The 22,663-nt window shown below is 50.0% G+C and overlaps 1 protein-coding gene across 2 annotated transcripts in view; it reads right to left on the bottom strand.

The window, feature by feature from the left end:
- Window positions 1–22,663, bottom strand: part of CACNA1D (calcium voltage-gated channel subunit alpha1 D) — a 320,181-nt gene that overhangs the window by 11,400 nt on the left and 286,118 nt on the right. For both annotated transcript variants that reach the window (XM_059939925.1, XM_059939926.1), the window contains 4 exons: window positions 19,228–19,330; window positions 18,789–18,890; window positions 13,844–13,974; window positions 639–755 (listed from right to left, as the gene is read on the bottom strand). In XM_059939925.1, coding sequence (XP_059795908.1) covers window positions 639–755; window positions 13,844–13,974; window positions 18,789–18,890; window positions 19,228–19,330 — 453 coding nt within the window. The remainder of the gene's footprint in view (window positions 1–638; window positions 756–13,843; window positions 13,975–18,788; window positions 18,891–19,227; window positions 19,331–22,663) is intronic.

Genomic DNA, 22,663 nt, shown 5'->3' with positions numbered 1-22,663 from the left:
TTTTCTACACGAAAAACAAATCCTAGGTAAGCTCCATAGAATCCCTGTACAACAGTCTGAGTGTCTCAGTGACCAGGGTGACTGTGTGCGTCAGCTGGTCCCCCTGAGATGAGGAAGGTTACCGATTCCTGAGCTGGGGAGCAAGCGCTCGGCTGTCATTCAAGTGCACTCTTCCGGTTGCTCCAAGGTGAGCTGACTTTCGCCCAGCAGGGCTGTCGGCAGCCCCAGTGGCTGAGGTTGGGCGGCAGGCAGGTCTCTGGGCCGGGGGCTGGGAAGTGGAGGGCCCGCTGGCAGATCAAAGAGCCGGCCCAGGGAAGAAGGGGTAGGGAGGGCCAGCAGCTGCTAGGAGGACCCAGGATGCTCATCCACGCCGGCCAGTGGTTGTGACCGAGCTCCTCCGAAGTGGCCGGTGTGGGGCAGAGGAGCAAAAGCTCAGGGAAGGAGCAGGCCTGGCCCTAGAAGGGGTGCTGCTGAACGGGGAGGGTCTGCAGGGGGGAGGGCATGGTCCACAAGCCCCTCTAGGCCCTGGGGCTGGTGTGCATTCTCCAGGCTCTTTGGCAGATCGTTAACTGCCCCAACTGGACTCCTGCCCCGCTATTTCCAAGTGGCCAGTGTGTAGCTAGGCGTGGAATAATTACTTTGAACACATCTTCTTCTTCGTCGCCTTTTGTTTCCTCCGGCTCATCATCTTGCAAATCACATGATATAGCACGCCGGATTTCTGGCCCAATGTCGTGCAGTGTCCTTAATCCCGCCTAGATCAATGAAAATGGCAAAACAGGTTAGACAACACGGGTGGCCTGGGCCCAGCCTGGGTCCTGGCTTTGCTCCTGCCTGATTCAGTTGTGGGAGGGGAAGGTTTCTCCAAAGGACAATCCAGGGAACTGACCACTTGTTTGAATGTAACTGATGGTGTCCCTGCAGCCTCAGGGTTGTAGGGTGTGGTCAGGAGTTCAAGATGGTCCTGGGCTGGGATGCTTGAGGCCAGTGACCGCCTTTTCAAATACCCCCACTCGCAGGGAACAGTGCTTGCTTACTAGTACTAGGGTCTGCCATGGCCAGGAGCCCAGGCCCATGTCTAAATGACCGTCTACAGAAGGACGGCCTGCAGAGCGCCATCTCCCGGAGCCTCGGACGGGGCGAGGAGCACGGCGCGGCTGTTTTACAGGGAGGGTGGCAGGCGCTCGCTGGCTGTGTCCAGGATGAGAAGCCTAGTGCAGGTGCCAGAGGGCAAGCAGACCAGGCAGCCAACTGGGCCACTGGTTCTGCTTCAAAGCCATGGGAACGAGGGAGGGACACAACACACTGCAGCCACCAGCACACTCAGGACCAGAACGCGATGGACGGACACGCACAGACCTGGGCTGCTGTGCTGGGCCAGGCTCCGTGGCCACCTGCTGGCACCTGGGCCCGCAGCCTGTGCTCCGGCGGAGAACTCGCCAATGGTTGGGTCATCCTCTTGAAGACCACAACACACTGAAAGGGGCTCCAGCCTCTGGAGGCGGTGCCAGACCCGCCAGGTGACCCCTTCAGGCCCCTCACGGACATTATGCATTTCCCTGAGGCCCTCACGGCCGCCGGCCTTCCTCACCCTGGGCCCCGGGTTCCAGTGGGACAGGGCCTGGGAGAAGCCCTCCCATTGTACTTAATTTCTCTAGGGAAATATTCGAGATGCTTATGGACTACCTATGGGGGAGGGGTGGTTGCTGGCTCTGAGAAAATTATGATGTTTTGACCAACAATTTGAAGAAAAATGGCATGCTAATAGGGAGAGTACAGTTACTCTATCCTTGGACACAAAAAGACTGGCATCGGAAAGAGGCATTCCCTCCCTGTCCCCGGTCTAAGGTCACCCGTCCTGTACCCGGGTGGTACCCCCTCACCTGCCGGCCGTCTGTCTGCACCTCAGTAGTCACTAAAGGTGTGGAGAACGTCTGAGGCCCTGGCTGTGCGGGTCTCCATCTGCAGCTAACACCCCCCAGTGTGAGGGGGGAACCACTCCCTGTCCTTCCTCCACAAGCCCCAGCAGCGGGTGGTACAGGGCACAGACAAAGCATGATGACCACGTTTGAGACATGCCCGGCAGTGGAGGGGGAGGGGTGGGGAGGAGGGGGGAGGGGAGGGTGGCCCCCATCTTGCCAGATCCGGCAGGACCGAGCCCACGAGTGTGGGAACGCTCAGACCGGTCTCCTGCAGTCATATGGAACCGCCCAAGGGGCTCCTGTGAAAATGGCTTCGTTCGTAATAGCCCTCAGCCTACGAGAGGATCCTTTCAAAGATGGCACACCAGGCTGCGTCTGGTTTGAACCATTCTTTGCATACAGGAGCCCCAGACCTTTCCATTTTATGAACTGTGGGGGTGAGCGAGCTGCCTGGAGTCAAAGCCTTAAGGTTCCCGCCTAAGAGGGCTGTGGTCTCGCAGGGGAAGGACACACGGGTCCCAGGGCCAAACCCAGAACAGTTTGTGGTGTGGTCAGTGAGGCTGCCCCTCACTCACCTGTCCCTCTGATCACAGGCACCAGACACACGCACTCAGACGTGCACACACGTACACCTACATGCACACACATGTACACGCGCGCGCACACACACACACACACGCTCACTCTTTTCCTCTCTCAGGACCCTGCTTCCAGCACATCTGAGCCTGGGAAATCATCTGTCTTAGAGGCAGACCCACACCATTCTCAGGGAAACATCAAGAAGGCAACTCTAATGCCAAGTGGATGAAAGCTCTTGCACAGCAGAGCTGCAGGCAAAGTTGAACCCAGTAGTACTGAACAGCCTGCAATTCATCCAGGCAGTGTTCTGTAGGGCACAGTTATCAAGGGAAGATAAACGAAGCCAGAGTTTCACCATCTGATTTTGGATCACTGGAAAGAAAGAGCTGTTACATATCTGAGGCTCCCAAACAAGAGACCAGGTTTGAGACACCCGCTTCCGTTGCCACAAAACACACACAGGTGACAATGCACCGAGTCAACATCCCCAGGTAAATTATGTACCTTAATCCATGTCCCAAGGCAGTGTGGGCCAGGAAAACTGTTTAAATAACGACAGATAATCCTATTCACTGCCATGCAACTGACTGGACTAGGTCTGATTAGAAGAAATAGAAAACTATTTATTTGGATAATTTTTAACATCATCCTCTGTTGACGGGTTGACATTTCACTGAAATACACATATGACATAATTGCATAATAAAAACAAAAACTGTCTCCAGCATGTCTTCAATGATACACAAGATTAGGAGAGAGCAGTGAACAAACACAGGACAGAGAATTTGTTTGCAACATAAATCATGGAGGAAATTGAGAGGTGGCCCAAGAGGCCACGTCCAAAGACAAATAAGGACAACACATTTATTAAAGAGACATCAAAGGAGGAGATAAAGCATCACTCTTCCCAGACAGGAAAGCAGAGGCTCAGAAATCATGATTATATTTTGCTTGCTCCACGCAGGAAGGAACACACCTTCTATGAGTCAGAGACTGACTTTACTCTTTTACAGGGGATCTGAGGAAGGACAGATGGGGAGGGAGTGGGGAGGTACTATGGGAAGTAGGGGTGTCTGCCAGGGTTGGGAATGAGGGAAACAGAAGTTCCCAAACTTGAATTGAAACGAAGCTTAAGCACAGCACCCTGAATTTATTACATATCACAAAACATGATAATGAAAAATTTTCTAGCACACATATCAAGCTAAAAGGTAGTTTGGGCTGCTCCAAAAATTCCATAGGCACAAGTTCCAATTCCCAAAGTGCAGAAATCTATCTTAAACCCTTGAAAAAATTACCTTTTTCTCACAGCCCTTTAAAAAAAAAGAACATTTTTTTTCTTGAAATAAACACTTTACAATCAGTAAAATTATCTATTCTTTCATATGGCATATCTGTGTCTACCTCTATCAGCAAAATACTATTTTAATTTGAAATGTGGTCATTAGCATTTAAACCAACACAATTAAAGCCATATAAAGTAATTCCATTAACATCACAGTAGAATTATGGTTCTGAATAAACACAGAATTGCTATAAAATATAAACATTATTGATTTGTTTTAAGATGTCCAATCATATAAAATATTAAACAGAATCAAGCCTAGTTTCTGGTTGATTTTTAAATGCTAGATGTTCTCATAAATATTTTTGTTAAAAAAAGAAATATTGGCGCTTTGCCTGTAGACTGCTGCTTTAAATTTTAGACACCATTTAATTGGAATTTTATAGATATTTACTCTAGTGAATGATTAAGTCACCAAAAAAAAAAAAACCCCAAACTATACATCTCTGTAAATATCTCTGAAGCAATAGCATAAATGTATGATATTTTAACCTCAAGTAGGAACATTCATTTACCTTCCTTTCTCTTGCCCACTTTCAGGGTTAAGTTTTTCCTACCTGGTGCATCTGAAATGCTTTCACTGCCTGTCTCCCTAAGCTAGCGCCATCACTCACACCGCTCGTCTGCCAGCTCTCAGCACGTAGAAACGCCCAGGAACCCCTCCTGAACCTACACTGTAACAGTGCAGATAAGAGATGTGAGTCTCCAGTCGGGACTGGGCCAGGCCATCCATCTTTGGGTATGAGTGCCAGGCTTTCAGGCTCCAGCCAAAGAGCAGAGCCCGGTCTCTATCACAGACAGGTCTCCCGCAGCCAAGGCCGGCCCTGCTCGGTCATCTTGTTAAAGGCGAGTTCTGGTTAACCCTTTAGCAGGCTTCTGCCCCCACCCAATTAGAAGGGATCATTTTAGACTAGCTCCCTCGGCAGAAAGAACTGGAGATTAAATTCTCATAGCCTACACCTGCTCATCCATAAGCCATCCCACCTCCCCTGCACCCCCACATGCACACACATCACACACAGGCACACCCCTTCTTTTGTCACTGCTCGCCACCAGGGAAAATGTGATGGCGTGGCCTTTGCGTCCATTATGAACAGTCCTCGAGTTATATATAAACACAAAGGGCTAGAATTACGAGGAAGGCACGCCCGTGAGTCGTGCACAGTGATTCCGACCCTCGCTGCAAAGTCAGCTGTAACATTACCATGTAAGTTACCCTGGGGGTGGCACTCAGCTGTGTACATCGAGTTTGTTACCTTCATTTTGAAAGATAAAGGAAACTTTTAAAAAATTACCTAAAGTGATCTATGACATTTCCCTGTGACTTAAAAAAAAAATTATCTAAAGCAATCTGTGACATTTCCTCTGATCTGACAGAGCTATCTGTTTTAGTTCCACCTTAATTCTTGGTTGTAGTTTTAACACCAACATTGGAGAAATGCTTGCCAGTTTCCTGATAACAGAGAGAGTTTTACTTAAAATGTGGGCTTAGCAGAAGTCACAGATCGAGACCTATTCTGCTAGCATCTTTCTCACTGCAATGTAACATACTTTATCCCACTACATCTTGGGAGGGAGGGCCGGGGAGGGGAGAGCCAAGATTATTCCCATTTGGTTAAGTGACCTGCCCACACTAGTGAAGGATCAGCTAGGAATCTCGATGCGCAGTTCTGCTGTTCCAATGACACCACGCCACGCCACCTTTTTGGGTCTACGGGGAAGAGTGCCAGGATCCAGTCCCCACCATGCGCTCACTCACGACTGCAACCCCACATGGCTGTGGCTGCCACTCAATCAAGGTGAAACTTCTTACAACTAACTCAGCAGCACTCTTGTATCACGGCAATGACAGAAATCACCAGGGATCACGAAAACTGGTCCTACACTCAGCACATATCCTTGTCTCCGCCGTGCCACTCTCAGGAGCTGAGATCCTTACAGACACTTCTCTCTCACACACTAATTCATACCACCATTCCTCCAGATCAGCACAGGCAGTGAGACATGGCATGTGGGGCACAACTCTCAGCCTGAACGTGGGCTGGACGCTGGGGGCCCAGGCAGCTCCGTGTACAGGTGAGTGGGCTGGGATTGGGGTCGGGCCTGGGAGTTAGGGAACAGTTCAAGGTAGGGGCGGGAGATTGGAAAAAGGCTCCAGCACCGTTTTCCTTTAGGGGGGGATATGGGATCAATCCCCCAGAGCAGCAGTTCTCAAAGTGTGGCCCAAGGACCCTGGGGCCCCCCGAGACACCTTCAGGGGTCCAAGAGGTCATTGTGTTTTGCATAATAAGACAAGGATGCCCTCGGCCTTGTACGCTCTCATCCTCTCCCGAGAGCACAGTGGGGTTTTTCAAAGGCTGCATGAACCTTGGGGATCTCATCTCTCCGGCATCTTTGTGCTTGCATATTCTGCACTTTAAAAATCTCTGTTTTAATTCCTAATGTACTAAATATTGATACATAAGGGTCCTCAATAATTCTTAAGAGCATAAAAGGTTCCTGAGACCAAAAAGTTTGAGAACTTGATGATAACCCGCCCTCAGACAGGCAACACCATCTTTTCCTGGCATTGGGCTCTTCCCCCATCCAGGATTCCTGTGATTTCCCCCGACCTTTCTCTACTTTGGGAAGAAACGTCCTTCTCGTGACTTCTCTGAGTTAGCCTTTGGCATGGGTTGCCTTCACTGTGCCTTAGAATGATGTGCCCTCCCATTACCCCAAACAGCCACCTCTCTCAGGGCTACGGTGTGCCAGGGAGAATGAATTCGTGCAGGTACCTACCCAACCAAGGAACCATGAGTGTTCGCAAGCTCCTGCCTGCGGATAACCAAATCGTGATACGTTTGGGCTAAAGAGGGCTACTAGGTGGGTGTTAGTCAATAACATGCCACAGTAATTAAGACCTTTTGCGATGACATAATGTAACTTTCCTTATTTTTAGTAATTCTATCGTCTCAAAGACTTTTGAAAATAATAATTACTATTCTTAGAGAGGAACGATCTCCTGCCTTTAAGAGTAGAGAATCCAGTACCCAATAATCCTGTGGATCAACTGAATTTTTAATTAGGTCACACCATAGAATAAGCTATCGAAGGGGAGCCTGAGGCCTGATCCTACATCTGTGTCCCTACGATGGATTCTGGCCTGCATTGTGTCTTCCATCCAGGAGCTTAAGAGTTTAGCACCATGGATTCTGGTGTTGGGCACCGAGTTTGCTGAGTCTGTCAATCTGATGTATTAAACTTGACTTGTCTTTTACAACTTTTCTACGTTTAAAGCTACACTCTTCTTTTAAGGTCTTAGGAAAAAGGACAGAGGTGTCTGCAGTTGGACTGTAAACCAGGTTCCAGGGAAGCCTTGTTTCCCTTTCGAGCGAGGTGGGAGGTGGCCCCCGCAACGTCTGGCTGTCCTTCACCAACTGGTCTCAGCCGCCAGCCACCACCAGGGCCGTCACTCAGCACACAGCCAGGCCCACGTGGGGCAAGATTCTCACGTTCCATTTAGACCGTTCCGTAAATCCCACCTAGAAAGTTACTGTTTTCCAGTTTCTGCTTATTTGGAAGGATTGTGCAGAAAGGCATGTGGAGACACCAGCCACATGGATTGCTTAGAGCTGTTCTGCTGAGGCTCTGGTGTATAGAGACTTAGATCTAGAAGACAGCTGGTCACTGTGGGCCTCTGAGATGGGGTGACACAGACGGGGGTGGGGGTGAGCACATACACTCCCTTTAGTGTTTAATAAACGACATCAGAGTCGGTCAGGGACAGAGGGATCGTTTGTGATGGTGGATAAACTCCTTACCTGTGCCCATAGAGCTGACCAGCTTCTTTTTCAGGGATGCTACACCACATACTTCATAACTGGTTTATCCCAGGCACTACCCAGTCAGAGCACAGGTGGGCCTTCAGACCATAATAGGCTCCCAGAGGTCCCCACTACACCAGGCATTCGCCCTTTAGTTACTGAATCACAGAGGGGTTTGGTGCAGGGCTGGGATGTTAGCAGGGGGTGAGGAGACTCAAAGTGCTGGGGGCCACAGCTGTCAACTAGCAGGTACAGCTGTGCTTCAACATTTTCACAGGGGTCACCCCCACGCCCACGCCACCACCCATGGTGCTGTGTGAAGAGGTCAACCCTGTTCTCTGGCCCCATGGACTCTGCTGTGAGAACCCAGAAAACCCACCACGAGCTCCTAGACTTAAGACAGTCTGCACACATGGGAACAGAATCGGGGGTAAGGCCTGTTTCCTAAGTGGAACAAAGGTCACAGCACAGAAGACATCACTGGAGCAGACCTCCAGGCTGGGAGGGACCCTCTCAGTCATGCATAGGACGGGCCTGGGGGACTTCTGCTAGCACCACTCTTCCCACTGGCTACACGGCTCCCCCACCCTGCCTGGCTGTGGATGAGCACAGCCAGGAGCTGGGCTTCCCCACATCCTGGGGCTCTCCACGCCCTGCACACACGCACACATGCACACAGCCTCCAGTCTGCACAGACCAGGGCTTGTAACCCTTCTCTTCTCTAGACATTTCAGGAACTTCAAGGTTTTGCACTAAGGTTACTTTTGAATACCTCTGGGTAGCTTGGGCTCAGCATCAGGTGTACTGACTCCTCGACTACTGCTTGGAATCAGCTGAGAATTTCAGACGGGACCCCCCCCCGCCCCGAAGCAACTTCTTGTGCAAAAAATCTACTTTTTGTAAGATGTGAGAAAACAACCTGAAGAGTTACTTCTGTTTACATCTTTATGCATTTCCTAGCTATCTCAAAAAGGGGAGAATTCTCTTTCTCGATGGATCACTACAGAACAGAGAAGAGGTCAAAGAAAAACAAGAATTTCTTAAAGTTCTGGTAGTAAACAGGCATATGATATTATTATTGTTGTAGTCTTAATAATAAGCAATTATACGTTCAAAGTGCTTTACAATCACTTAGCTATTCCTCACAACAGCCCTGTGAGGTAGGTCGACATTATTACCCCCATTTTACAGATGGGGGAAACTGAGGCACAGAGAGGTTAAGTGTCCTGCCCAAGGTCACACAGCAAGTGAACGCTGGAACTGGGACTAGAACCCAGGTTCCCTGACTCCCAGTGTCCTTGAAACTGGACCACACTGCTTCCAAAGAGGCATCCCCGGACTGGCTTTGAATTAAAGACGGACAATGTCGGATGAGGTTTGGGTGTGGTGGTATTTCCCGCGGACGCGTTAAGATGGAACCTGAGGTGTCGCCTGGGTTGGTTTGGGCATGCAGGTGTATGTGTTAGTTTAAATGGGGGTGTCTGAGCTTCCTGTCCTGTCCACATCTCTCTGCATCCTGCACTGGTCACTGCAGAGAGCGGAGCTGGATGGTCAGGAGGTCATGACGGACTGGCGTATATAAAAGGAACTTTGTCAGCCCAGTGCCAAGGGGCCTGCCAGTCTTTGGTAGTTCAGGTAAACTAGGGATGCAGGACTTTGGAATGGAGTCAGCTGCCCACCTTAGGCAGGTCTGCTTAATCTTTTTAATTTTTTTTTTTTTTTTTTTTTTTTACTGGCCAGCATCAGGAAGTTGTGTTCATTTCATTTCTCTGTGGGGCGGCTGCCCCCCTCCTTTGCTCTCTCTCACTCTTTCCCTTTCTCTGAGTCTCTGCTTGGAAGGGAAAACTGTTAAGCCTTGCTCGTTCCCTTTCATGAAAAGGAGCCACCACGAGCAGCGTCCACGACAGGAGACCACGGCTCCGCAGTTGAGCCACGGCCCTGCTTCCACCTTCCGGAGGAGTGCTTTGCTTGGAAGGGGTCTCTCTGGGGCCTTGGGTTTGCTTTTTCCTGCATTTCTCCCGAAATGCTGTTTCAGTAGAAATAAGCCCACTTGAGACTTTTCCCTTTCAAGGCCTTAGCCACAAACGCCTTCCGACTAACGAGCTTGGTGCTGTAGCTCAGGCAGAAAATTCTAAAGCATCCGTTCAAGCATCTGAAACAAATGAATCAGCCAGTGAAATCTCATCTGTTAGCATCTGTTCTTCTCTTAGATTAAAAAAGAAAAAAAAAAAAGCCTTTTTATGGCTTTAGATGGAATCATGCTTTTAAAAAAAAGACAAAAAAATCTTGCTAATTTTTAGACTAGATAACAGGTGTGGGATATTCTACAGGTTCAATGTTTGTGGAGTATCCCATTTTCCTCTATCTTTATGCCCGAGCCTCTCCGAGGGGGCCACATCAGGGACTGAGAGTCATTTGATTCTGGTCCACCACCCACATTTCTACTGGGCCACCTACACCACCACCTGCCAGCTGGGGCTCAGGCTTTCACATTATAAAACCTAACCACCTAATTCTTTACAAGCTGGAAATGACAGTCTCCTCCTTAAACCCAACTTCCAAACAGGTAAGAAAAAAGAAAAGAAAAGAAAAATCTATCCCTCTCAAGTCCTCCTGTCCTGAGTCGACAGGCAGGCTCCCATCTGGGGTGAGTGGGGGACAGTCTCCCCTCAGTCCATCGGAGTGTCTTTTGCAAAAATGAAATCCTCGAACGTTGAAAGAAAAAGAAATGAACAAAACTTTCCCCACTCTGGGATCTTTTTTCTTTTTCTAATCCGTGAGATACTGGACTAATTAGCGTCTGTATATTGCAGTCCTCATCTGGAAGATCTGATGAGGCATTACTATTTGCTGGGAAGGGGACAGAGTTTTCGTGGCTGCAGAGCTGTGTTCCTTTATTTACTTGCTCCTTGTGGAAAGTTGCAGGTCACTGGGATGCAGCAACAATGGATGACGAGCAAAGGCTGAGTCAAACTAAAGTGAATATGGCATGTGGGGGATGAGTGAGAGAAAAAAAGCAAAGCCTGATGCAGCTTCTCTCTGCTTCCCTCTGGAGAGGGGCTGGAGAGAAGGCTGGCTTTAATGATGAAGATGGATGGACGGATGGAAACTGCACACTCATTCAGACCACAGAGGCCAGAGGACACCAGGTGCCAAGCTCCTACCCACACGTGGATCCAGGAGCTCCTCAAGCCACCCCCCTTCATGTAGAAGGGGCCCTGCAGTTGGTCTGAACAGAGGGAGACCAGATGGAGCCCACAGAGTTGATAACCAGAGCGCATCTGTGTGCCCTCTGAAACCATTCCAATGCGGTGGGGGGGGGGGGGACGGGGGGGGACAGAGAACGTGGACCAGCTCTGACCCTGCTCAGACAGACTGCACCCTACGCAGCACAAGCACGCACTGGCCTATATGTCTTGACTGCTGTGCTCACCTGACGCCCACACTCCACTTTTCATTAGTAATTGGGCTTTCAGCCTCCCAGCACCCCTGGCACAGGGAGAAGCAACTCATCCCACTTCTCGACAGGCCGTGCCCACCTTGGGGAGCTTTCTTGAGGATCTGTGTACTCATCCTAGAGCCACGGTTGATCCATTTCTCCTCCCACTGCCACCTGACCCCGCTTCCCTAACTGCCACATCGTCATGTAATATTTCCTCGATGCAGAAAGGAAGTGCCTCGTAGTGCTAATTAAATGTAGAGTGACAAATCACATCTGAAGCCCTTTCTAGAGCACAGGAAGCCAAAAATGTGATGAGAACTATCCTTCAGGGAAACAAAAATTTTCTGTTTTTAATGTTTGCTGCAGAATCAAATGCATTTTCAGAATGTATCTGTCAAGATTATGAACACAATTTACTAGGCTGGGTACTCAACATAAATTATAGTCACAGCCTCAACTCCCAATGGAACCATGTGGAAATGTGTTGATATTGGCCTCTAACCAGAGATATTTGAATTTCACCAAGGAAATGAAACTTTCTACAAACAATGAAATGAGAAAATGTCCAGGGGAAAAACATTATTGTGACACAATGTAACAGAGTCTTTTTAACCCATGATGTATAATGTAGCTTCAGCATCATTTGAACTTTCAACTTAAAGACTCAGTGAAACCCACCCATGAAATGTGATTATTAATTACGTAGCCATGTGTTGTTGTTCAGGTTTTTAAAACATCCAAACACTATACCCAGCCACCAGAGCAAGCACTGAAGCCATCTAATTGGGAAGCCTTGGGGACTCAGTAAAGGTATAACCCTGTATCCAGATGGTCATTGTATATGCCTTCCGCAGAAAACAGAAGGGTCTCAGCACAGCGCTACCTTGGTTACTGTAAATTGCGACACAGCCATCCATGAAAGAGTATGTTTCCCCCTCCAGAAAAGTCATCAAGCCCCACGAACTAGAATCTGAGAACAGCAAGCAGTTCCCTACAAGGAGGGGATCACAACACTCTGGAATCTGACCCCCTAGTCATCCAGGCCCAGCGCTGCTCTAGGGAAGAGCCTGCAGAAACATGATCATCACTCCCTGCCCTTGCACCCAGTCTGGCCACACCGCCCTCTAGAACGTATGGACCAGACCCGTTCAAAGTTTGCAAACACATCTCTTCAGTTTGCTTCTCTCTAAGGCTACTTGTGAGCTGTGATCGGGAGAAAGGCTGCCACTTTTGTAAACTGGATGGGTCAGAGGTGAAAGCTTTACTCAAATTCTGCAGGCTGAGATGGCAATCAGCTATTCAAGCCCGTGATTCACTGAACTCCCTTTAGGAGGTGTGATCAGAGGAAGAAAGATCAGAAATTGTCTTTGGTCAGATTCAGCATCCATCCTTCCCCACCCCAGCCCCCATCACTGTCTGGGCAGAGCCCAGGTTGCATGATGAATCAACAGGTCACTGTCACACAAGGTCATCTCCTAACCCGCCATATGCACACACCCCACCCTCCTTCCTTCATGCGTTCACTGTCATTCATGTTCATTCTCTCTCAGCGAGATCACAGACAAGCCTTCACTTTGGTAATTACCATCACTGAGAACACAAGACAATGCAGGGCATTTTCCCCCAGAAAAAAAGCAAAAGGCTATTCCATGTTGAACCTTACCCATACCGACAAGGCCCAGTTTAAGACAAATGGTGATAACAGGGACATAAAGGAAAAAGTTCTTTATCTTATGCATAATGGACTCAACATGCTCTGGACAGCAGAGATGACAGGGCTTTTGATTAATTTGGACAGTTGTTTCTGACAGCTTGCCAACCTCTGTAGTTCCATTTTTGTAGTCCTTAGCATCTTTTCCTCATTCCTTCTCCGCTCTGCTTTCTCAGTCACAGCACTCACAGACTTCCCTTCCTAGCCCCTCTTCGTGCAGGTCTCCACTGGGACTCCCTTTCCCCACACACCTGCTTCCCACCAGGGCTTTGGGCTCACCTAGGATTCTACACCCTTGAATGCATGGACCCGAGTTAGAACCAGAGGTTCCTGAAACCACATCCCCCCTCCAGAAGCCTGGGCGGGGCCCGGGCGGGTGAAGGGACCAGAGGCTGGCTGGGTCGAGAGAGAACAGCATTTGCACAGCAAGCCTCACGGCCATCAGGAGACAACACGCAGAGACAGACACACCGCACGCACACACACACGCGCGCATACACACTCACACACACGCGCACACACGCACACATGCACTAGGAGGTGATGGATGTTACTGAGATGGACCGAAAACCAACAAGCAGTGGGGTAAGAAACAAACAGAAACAAAACAAAGCACTTGCGTTCAGATGGAAAGCTGTTTCGTGGGCGGCTAGGGCCCGAGCCCGAGGCTGGGGGAAGGTGGGTGCCTGCTCGGAGGACGCTGCCTTTGGAGAAGCCTGGGGGAGACAAGGCATGAGGGCAGCTGTGGCTCCCCTCCCGCCAAGGATGTGTGCCTCGGCCACTGTCCTGGGGGCCCTGCCCCACGGGCCGGGCCACAGTGGACGCGGATGCAGGGGCACGCCAGAGAAAGCAGGGAGGGGGAGGCACTTACCTGGTGGCCCAGAAATGGCTAGTCCACATTTGGGGGAGTGTGCAGTATCTCAGTTTAAACAAAATCCTGGCGGTACTGTTCAACCATGAATAGTCAGCTCTCTAGTATTTCAAATAAGCTCGTAAAATCGTTAGTGAAAAGGAGAAAAAGACAAAACAACAATTCACCTGTAGGGCAATTGTGCTGTTCTTCGCGGGGTATTTTCCCACCAGTCCTTGTTCTTTCCGTTTCTTGAATTTCCTAAAGTAGTCCTGTATCAGGAAAGTGGCATAGAACTTCCCCACGGTTACCTCATCATCTAAACGGAGAGACCAGACAGAGCTCTCCCGAATCAGCATATTTGCAGCAAGAGCCTAAACACTCACTTCTGGCTGGGGCTGGGGGCAGGGCAAGACGGGGCATGAGGCACTGAGCTCTCGCTTAGGACACGGGAGACTAAATCTAGCAAAAAGCAAGGTTGTGCAAAGCAGTTAAGGCTCAAAATTAGAGTCAGTTAAATAAACTGATGCTCAAAATTGCAGAAAATAATACACTTGTCATGAGTTTAATAGAGCAGCATATTAGTAACACTATGAAGTGCTGTCTTGGTTACTGATTCAAAATAAAAATTACAAAACAAAAAAAGGCTTCATAGGTCATATTTTCACCCCTACGCATAGGGATTTGCATGTGTAATTACCACGAACACCCAGGACAATTAACCATCCAAATCCCAATGCCCGGAGATAAAGATAGAGACCTCAGAAAGGTGACAGACAGGCTTGGAAGGAGAGGACATTTCTGAAAAGTGACTACAGACCCAGATTTTCATGTGCCCCCTTAATTCTCTGCCAATAGCCTCCACATGTCATTTCTTGGTTTGTAATTCAGAACTGCTTGTTTTCGATACTGCAAGTGACAGCTCCAACTAACCTCAAAGTTGAGCTGACTTATTTCTGCTTTATTCAGAAACAACCCCATCGTGTGTGGCTGGGGAGCTGGAACTCCGCCGAGCGTGATTAAAGGTGATGCATGAGGCAGAATAGGGGCTCTGGCTGTCTCCTGGGAAACCACCCTGGCAGTGCCCGCGTGCCCGGGGGTCTCCACAAGGCCTGCTCACCCCCACATCCGTCCAGGGCCCCCGGGGGCTACTGACCACGGTTCACAGAGGCTGGGAGGAGGAACGGCTGCTGCCCTCAGGCTTTAGCACAGCTCCACTTGTGGCCAGGCTGCCCTTGCAACTTACGTGCCATCTTGGGTAAGGGGCTCGGCCTCTCTGGGCTTGCGTTCTCACCCGTAAACAGGCCTAAGCCTCTCGGAGGAGGAGCTGTGAGGATATCGGGAGAAGAGGCCTGTAGAGCACCCTGGGTGGTCCTAAGTGCCAGCGGGCGGGGGCTGGTGAGCCATCAGAGTCACCGTTATTTTACAACCTGCCAACAGTGGCATCCACTGAAATGGATCATAGAGCATGACAGGGTGGGGGACACTGGGACCCTCCTGGGTGGGGTGCATTCTGTGGCCGTGAGGGGGGTATCCCTGTCTGGACACTGCTGGGACATTCTGGGCTTCCCCTGGCCCCCAACTTCCTTGTCAGAAGCTACTCAGTGTTACTGTGTAAGAAGATGCCTGGTGGTGGTCAGCCTTGAGAAGCGTGTAGCATACCTTCTAAACCCAAGCCCGGCAAGTCTGGGAACGGTGTAGGGGCCACCAAAGTGAGCCTAGGGCTTTGGATAGATGTGAAACCAGGTCCCTCATCAGTCTCGGGCTGGTCCAAATGGTCCAACAACGCACTGTCCAGAGGCAGGAAGGCGAGAGGGGAGTGGACAGAGGTTCCATGACTTGCCCCAGGCCAGGTGAGTTGGGATGTGGGACCCCTGGGCCTGGGCTCTCCTTCTTTACCCCACCACCTCCCTGCTCCACCACAAGGGCCACCTGCTCCTTTGGGGCCGCCTCTCCCAGAGTACAAGTCTACCTCCCCACCGGGCTACATGCAGGAGGTGGACCGACTGCGGCCTGAGAATCCCAGGGGCAGCCAGCCTCTGCCGGCCAGGGTTTCCAGTCTTCTCTGTGGGCTCGCACGAAAAACACTGGCTGTACTCACAGAAGGCCCACCTCATCCCATGCTGGGATGCTTCCAGCAAAAGCAGGCCTAACCTTTCTCTCCCTTCCACCTGGATGGTGCTAACCTAGAGGGGCCAAGGGGGCTCCTGTGGGAGGGTCTCGGCTCTCCCTGGCCCAGAACCTGGGGGGTGGTGTACTCAGTGAAGAGGGCAGATCAGGTTTCTGCCCAAGGGGCAGCTCCAGGGCAGAGGGGCCCACCTGGGGCTCTACAGGGCAGGCCTCTCAAGGGTCACTTGGCCTTTTGCACTGAGATACTGAGCTACTGAAACTGGGCCCAGGAAGAGTCTTAAGAACAGGAAAAGTCAAAGCTACAGCAGGTCAGAAAAGGAAGGAAGAGGAGTGAGTGCAGTGAGGCCGTCTGGGCTCAGGACTGCGGAGCGCGACGGGGTCGGCTCTGAGCGCTCCTCAGGGCAAAAGAGCCAAAGATCCAGGTCAGGGGCGAAGGCCCAAAGACAAAGAAGAGCCCCTGGGAGGAGGAGGGACTTCTAAAGGAGGGGGGAAGATCCACAAAACGGCAGGAGACTCGAGAGTGGAGGTGAGAACACGAGCAAGAGCCAGATGGGAAATGAGACAGCCCAGCATGGAGAAAGCAGAGAGGCTGTCACCGCGGCCAAAGGCGCCGCGAGAGCCCGGAATTCTGGCCTGGGTTCCGGGCTCATTCCTGAGTATCGCCTCATCAAGCTCATGATGACCTCGGCGGGGAGTGGGGCTCACATCACCCCTGTGCTGGCAAAGCCTTCTAAGATGGGCACCTACTCTGCTCTGTCACCAGGGCTGTAAGGGGCCCCCGAGCGACCCACGTCGACCAGTCACAGGTTCAGGGCTGGCCTGGCTCAGTTTTCTGCCCTCTGACCAGGTTACAGTGGGCGGGACACTGAGCCCCTCAGCCGTGGGAGCTACCCGTCCGCTGGCCCAGAGGGTCGTAAATATGCTCTCCTTTTCTAAGTGCTCCACGGTGTGGGAAAGGCTGGGACCCAGTGGTCTACTGGAAGGTAAAAGAGGAAAAACAAAGAGGCAAAGGGTGAATGCAGATGTTACAACCCTGCGCAGCAACTCAACCAGAGTCTGTCCACCGAAGCCTGAAGTTACCACCTATGGAAGTTCAGTGACAAGAGCACTTATTTGAGATTCAACCTGGATAAGCTCCAGCACATCCACAACCCATGCCATGGAACTTCTGGAGTGTTCCATCCCTTACTGAGGCACTGTTTTTGTCCCAGGTTTCTCAGTGGTCTTACTGCCATTTTGGAAGAGATTAACCCTTGTCAGCCTAACCCCCCAATCCATGCTAAGAAATAACAGAGAGAAAACCAGGGCCCGCTATTGGACCAAGAAAGCGGAAGACTACGTAGCCTTCGTGAGAAGGCCAGTAGGGCTAAAAGCTGATCAGCTTTTCCAAGGAAGGGAGCCAAATTCTGGACTTTTTTTCTGGTGAAATGAAAAGAAAGGAAGTTTCACAGTAATGCGAATGACTCTCTCCAGGCGAGACTTGCCAGGATGGGCGCTGATGTGAGAGAGACTGGGCTGTAACGAGGCTGGCGTTTCAAGAGAGACGGGAGGTGCGGGTGCCATTGAGGCAGGTCCCCCCCGGACAGGTGGGGCCCGCTACTCTGAAGCATGCGTCTGCATCGTGAGAAACATGTAGGGGAATACAACTGGCAAGAGATAACTCCGATTCCATGCCACCACCCTAAAACAGAATTGCTTCAGAATATTCTGAAAGACTGAGACTTGAAAGGAATGGAGGCTGCAGAAAAAGCTCAAGCACATTGTTACAACGATTGGAAAAAGCAATTCGTCTCAGCCATGCGAGCACCTGGGTGTGCAGCTAAAAAGAAAAGAACGAAAACCAAAGGGTCGTTTTAAGCGTGCAGTATCCGTTCTCCTGTGGAGAGCCAGGGTTCTCTCTCTAGGCGGGAGTTTCCGTTTTGGTTTTGTTCTTTCAGTGTTTTGTTTTGCACTCTATCCCCTTATCATTTCTTTCTGGGCCATCTTTCCCAGCTTTGAGCCGGTGGCCCTGCCAGCTCTGGGTGGCTCCCTCCAGCCACAAAAAGCTCATCCTGCTGCTGGATTCATGCCGGGGAGCAGAGCTGGCCAGCGTGCTGCTCTCTCTGCCCCCAAGAGCCAGAGGTTGTCACCTTCTCAAAAGGAGAGGCCACCGTCCGGGCTCAGCTTCTGGACCTGAGCCAGCCCGATCTGGAGGCTGCGGGAGCAGTGACACTATAAAATTTCAGTCGGTTACAAAACACACCAAACACTTGTAACGTGCCCAGGGCTAGGGGTTAAAGTGCGGGCATGGTGGCACCGAGAGAACGGATCCTGCACCTTTAAAACTCGAAAATAAAAGTCAAAACACAATCACCTCCACTTGTAAGTCCATGTATACTTAGACAAAAATGGAAATACAGTATCTGTATTATATATATATATATATGTGTTTTTTATATATATATATATAAATCTGAGAAAAGTTTAGTCAGTTATTTTATGATAACAAAGGGAAATAAGCATGCCTGTTAGTTCCGTCTCTACTCTAAATTCTAAACAAAGGGATGTTTTTGGTAATTATGGTAGCAGATCCAGTCTTAAGAACATTTCAGAAACACCATTTTCTGAAAGCTTTTTTGTGTGTGTGAGAAGTTTCAACAGTATGTTGAAGGATATAGGAAAACTAGTTTTAAACACTTCATTTTGGGCAAAAGAACAAAAAAACAGGCTTTTGGTTTTGAGGCAGCAAGCTTGTTCTCCTAACATTAATTCCTCCACCCGCAAGAGAACCCTGGCTTCAACCATGTGGGTCTTGATTTCCTTCTCACTGAAGCCTCTCCTTTGTGTGCAATGGTCTTCACGTTACCCCAAATCATTACACCAATCGCTGAAGGGCCTTTAGCTGTTGGCCTCAGTGCTCTGGCTGGTACCTTAAGCATTCTGCAAACACGCTGGGCTTCCTAGAGACTAGCATTGAAACCAACGTGCTGGTCAAGAACTACTTAGGAAATAAATTGCACTGACCACCAGCTGGAGGGACAACTTGGTCAAGTAGTTTCATGCTGGTTTTCTTCCAGATTTTCTTGATCACAGCTCGGAGTTCTTCATTAGCTTGTTCCAGGTTCCCTGAATTCAAAAAGCAAGAGGGGGGAACAAGCCTTGTTTCTTTTGCCCAGCAATGCCTCTCTGTTCTCACCGGGGCTGCTGGTGGCCCGAGTCACCTCTCAACCTTCCAGGATAAGGTGAAGCACGGAGGGAGGGGAGAAGGGTTGAGGGAAGCAGGTCCAGCCAGTGGGGCCAGCAAGGATGTTCTCACTTCACATACCACCCCATTCCCTGGGCAGGGGAGTGTCCCCCGCCCCGCACCCCACCTTTGACAAGAAGAGGCCCAGATGGGAATCAAGGTGGGATACGGCCTTCCCTTCCTCTTCTCCCACCTGTCCTGCTTCCAGGGAGGGCTCACCTTCCGTCTTGATTTTAAGAGCCGTTCGGACCAAAGCAAACAGAGTTGCATTAAACATGACTGTCCCATCACTGTTGAGCGGCATGTTCATGGCAACTAGTCTCTGTAAAAAGAAAGAAAAGTCCCTTAATAGAACGCAAACGAATGATGACAGCTGCAGCCCTTTTCCTCGTTTGTTCTCTGTTTATCCCTCATCTCCTTTCTAATCAACCCTCGATTCAACTCAACAGCCATTTGCGGGGGCATCTACCATCTGAGGAGCTCTGAGCTGACAAAGATCAAAGCTTGAGTCATGAAGCGCAAACGTGGGCACTCAGAAGGTGCATTTTGTTTGTTTTTTAGACTCCCTACTTACTGTGCATGCATTCCTCTCCCTTTCTCATTAACCGGCTCTCCCTGTGTCTTGGGGTCAGGCCTCCATTCTGGGCACATCCTTAAGGCTGTTTGGGGGTAAAGTGATGTACCAGGTATGATGGGCCAGGCACAGAGCCTGGGACAAAGGTCCTCCACCAACAGGGTCCATTACTTTTCCTAACGCAGGGAGTGTCCTTCAAGGACCCTGCCCTGGTGAGACCACTGTGGAGTGTTTTGTACAAGTCCACGCGGTTCTATGAGTCCAGTGTTTGGTCTCTCAGAGCTGGATCCCCACATCCTGCTACTCTTTTCTCTCTCTTCGCCCCTGTAACACCACCACTGAGAGTTGGAGAGGACCTGGGTGAGTGAAACTCTCTGTGGCCCCAGTTACTGCAGATGCCATGCCCACAGCAAAGGGCTGTGCAAGGGTTAAAGGAGCTCACAGACACTTAAGACTCCAGCCAGGTGCCTGGCACATGGTAAGTGCTAAATAAGTGGTACTTAGAACTTCTAATAGTTTCAAATTTCTTACTTTTGGCTGACAAGGCGTACCAAGAGAAAGATTTTAAAGCACTTTTCCTCCTCCCTACTAAGGGACTGGAGTCTTGTGTACACATGATTCATCCCACCCAAATTCCTAGTCCTAGGAGAGCCTGCACAGTCACTTGCTTTTCCTGGCAAGTTCCTGAATCAGCAAAATGGACTACTTTGTGCCTGAAGGACACGTAGATCCTTTACATAAAAGGGTCTGGAAATGCAAACACAAAATAACAGCCATGAGCCAGAACCCATCTTGTTCTTGGAAACAGAAAAGAGGCTGATACTGGGAAATTTATGGGAAAAAAGTCAATGTCTGTGGCTTATACTCTGCCTACATCCAGAGTCCAGGATGAGGAGAAGCAAAGACTCAGGCAAGGACCCCAAGGACTTGCCAACTGGACTTCCAGCCCAGGGAACAACGAGTTTTGGCTCAGATTTCTCTGAAAGCCTGAAATACATTGTAGACTCCACTCTTTACTGTGGGTTCTGTCTAGAGCTAGTCCAGCATCTCTTTGGGGGTAGGGTGAACCCCTGACCCCGAATCCCCTTATATCTGTGGGGAGAGGGGACCGGTTGTTGCACAGACTGGCTGGATTTCTATGGGGTAGAGTTTCAACAGGCAAATCTTGCATTTCTCCTTTAAAAAGGGGGATCTTTTTCTATTGCTACAGCTGACTCAAGGTGGTTCGATGTGAGTTCTATGAAAGGAAAACAAATCTCAATGAGAGCTCACAGAGAGCATGGTCTGATGTGAAAACTTCAGGAATGGGGTGAGGTGGTGACAGGGATAGAGTAGGATAATTAAATAGATAGCTTAAAAATCCCACTGGGGGGGGGACTTCCCTGGTGGTCCAGTGGTTAAGAATCTGCTTTCCAATGCAGAGGATGTGGGTTTGATCCCTGGTCGGGGAACCAAGATCCCACATGCAACAGGCCAACTAAGCCCGTGTGCTGCAACTACTGAGCCCGTGCGTTCTGGAGCCTGTGTGCCGCAACTACTGAGACCACGTGCCACAACTAGAGAAGCCCACACGCTGCAACGAAGAGCCCACACACCGCAACGAAAGAGCCCGCACGCCACAATGAAGACCCGACGCAACCAAATAAATTAATAAAAAAAAAAAAAATCCCACTAGGGGATTAAAGTCAGAAAGGGAATTCTAAGGGAGTTTAGGAGACTGTTTAAGCAGTGGGAGACAACTCAAGAAAAGAATCCAGTAACCAAGCAACAATCTACATATGTAGTTAAAGTACAAGACAATAGATATGAGATCTGAATCTTGTTATATGAAGTCAGGGAATTAATGGTCCTTGAAGAGTTGCATTTCTGCGTGTAGCCAAGACAGGAATATAGATGAAAGGGGAAAGAAACTAGGTGAAAGGGGACATTATACCAAAACCTGAGATGAATTACCATGTTTTAGTATATGTTACCACCCTTTTGCTAATATACATGTCATGTAAAGAGCGCCATGACAGTCCTGGTTAGACCATCAAGGGTTAAAAGAGGAACTAAGGATACAAGCCTTGACGTCTAGCCAAAAATGAGGAAGAGGGCGATCTTCTCCCCTACCCCCTTTTTCTTTGATTATGAAAATGTAGCCCTCTTTGTTCTCGGGGCTGCGCTCCCTTGCCTGCCCGCCTGTATCTCTCACAAGCATCCTATGCTAAGAAACTCACTCTTTGCCGGCCACTTTGCCTCACGCTGAATTCTTTCTGCATCGAGACAAAAGAACCTGAGTTTCAGTAAGTCCTGACACCAGGTGAGTGGTTTTAACTAAGAGACAGTGGGTTCAAGTCCCCTCCTAAGTCAGGAGTTGTGGGTTCAAGTCTCAATCTGAGGTGTGGACGGGTTCGAGTCCCGTCCGAGGAGGAGTGCGGTTTCAGCAGGAGATCTGAATCCATCCCTGAGACGCCACTGCCGGATGCACACGAGGGGCACGTCACTGTGTGCACCATCACACAAGTTAGGAAATGTCCAGGCCACCAAGTCCTCTCCACTCTACTCCCTAAGTAGATCCCTAAGCCATCCCCTCCTCTCCATGCCCACTTCCCTCTGGCTCTCGGTACTTCACAGGGAGATAATGCAACAGCTCTCCTGGGTGTTCTCCTGTCCCTAGTTCACTTCTCCACTGCCAAGAGTCAACCTTCTAGAATGGACGTCTACTCCTGTTTCTTCCATGGGACTCAGCATAGCACAGAAGGCTCCTCGCAGCTACACTCAGCTTGGGCCTGAGGCCTTCTGCCACCTCCTCTTGCGTTCCAGCCACACCGACTCCCCATTCTCTTGCCTCCACGTCTGGGCTCCCTTTCTGCAATGCCCTTCCCCCTCTGACAAACTCCTACTTCTCTCCTGCTGGACCTGATGCAAATGTCACCATCCCCTCCTTCTACCCAGTGACAAATTACACAATTCCCTTCCTATTCTTCTTGTTGGCTGACAGGGTGACCTAAGAGTTACACAGCTGAGAACCCCTCCAGGGCAGCAACCACAGGTCATTCATCTCGGCATCTCCAGTGCCTCCACAGAACGTCACTCAGT

The sequence above is a fragment of the Balaenoptera ricei genome, chromosome 11 (assembly GCF_028023285.1).
Source record: "Balaenoptera ricei isolate mBalRic1 chromosome 11, mBalRic1.hap2, whole genome shotgun sequence".
NCBI lineage: Eukaryota > Metazoa > Chordata > Mammalia > Artiodactyla > Balaenopteridae > Balaenoptera > Balaenoptera ricei.
This window is presented reverse-complemented; position numbering and strand designations above follow the sequence as displayed.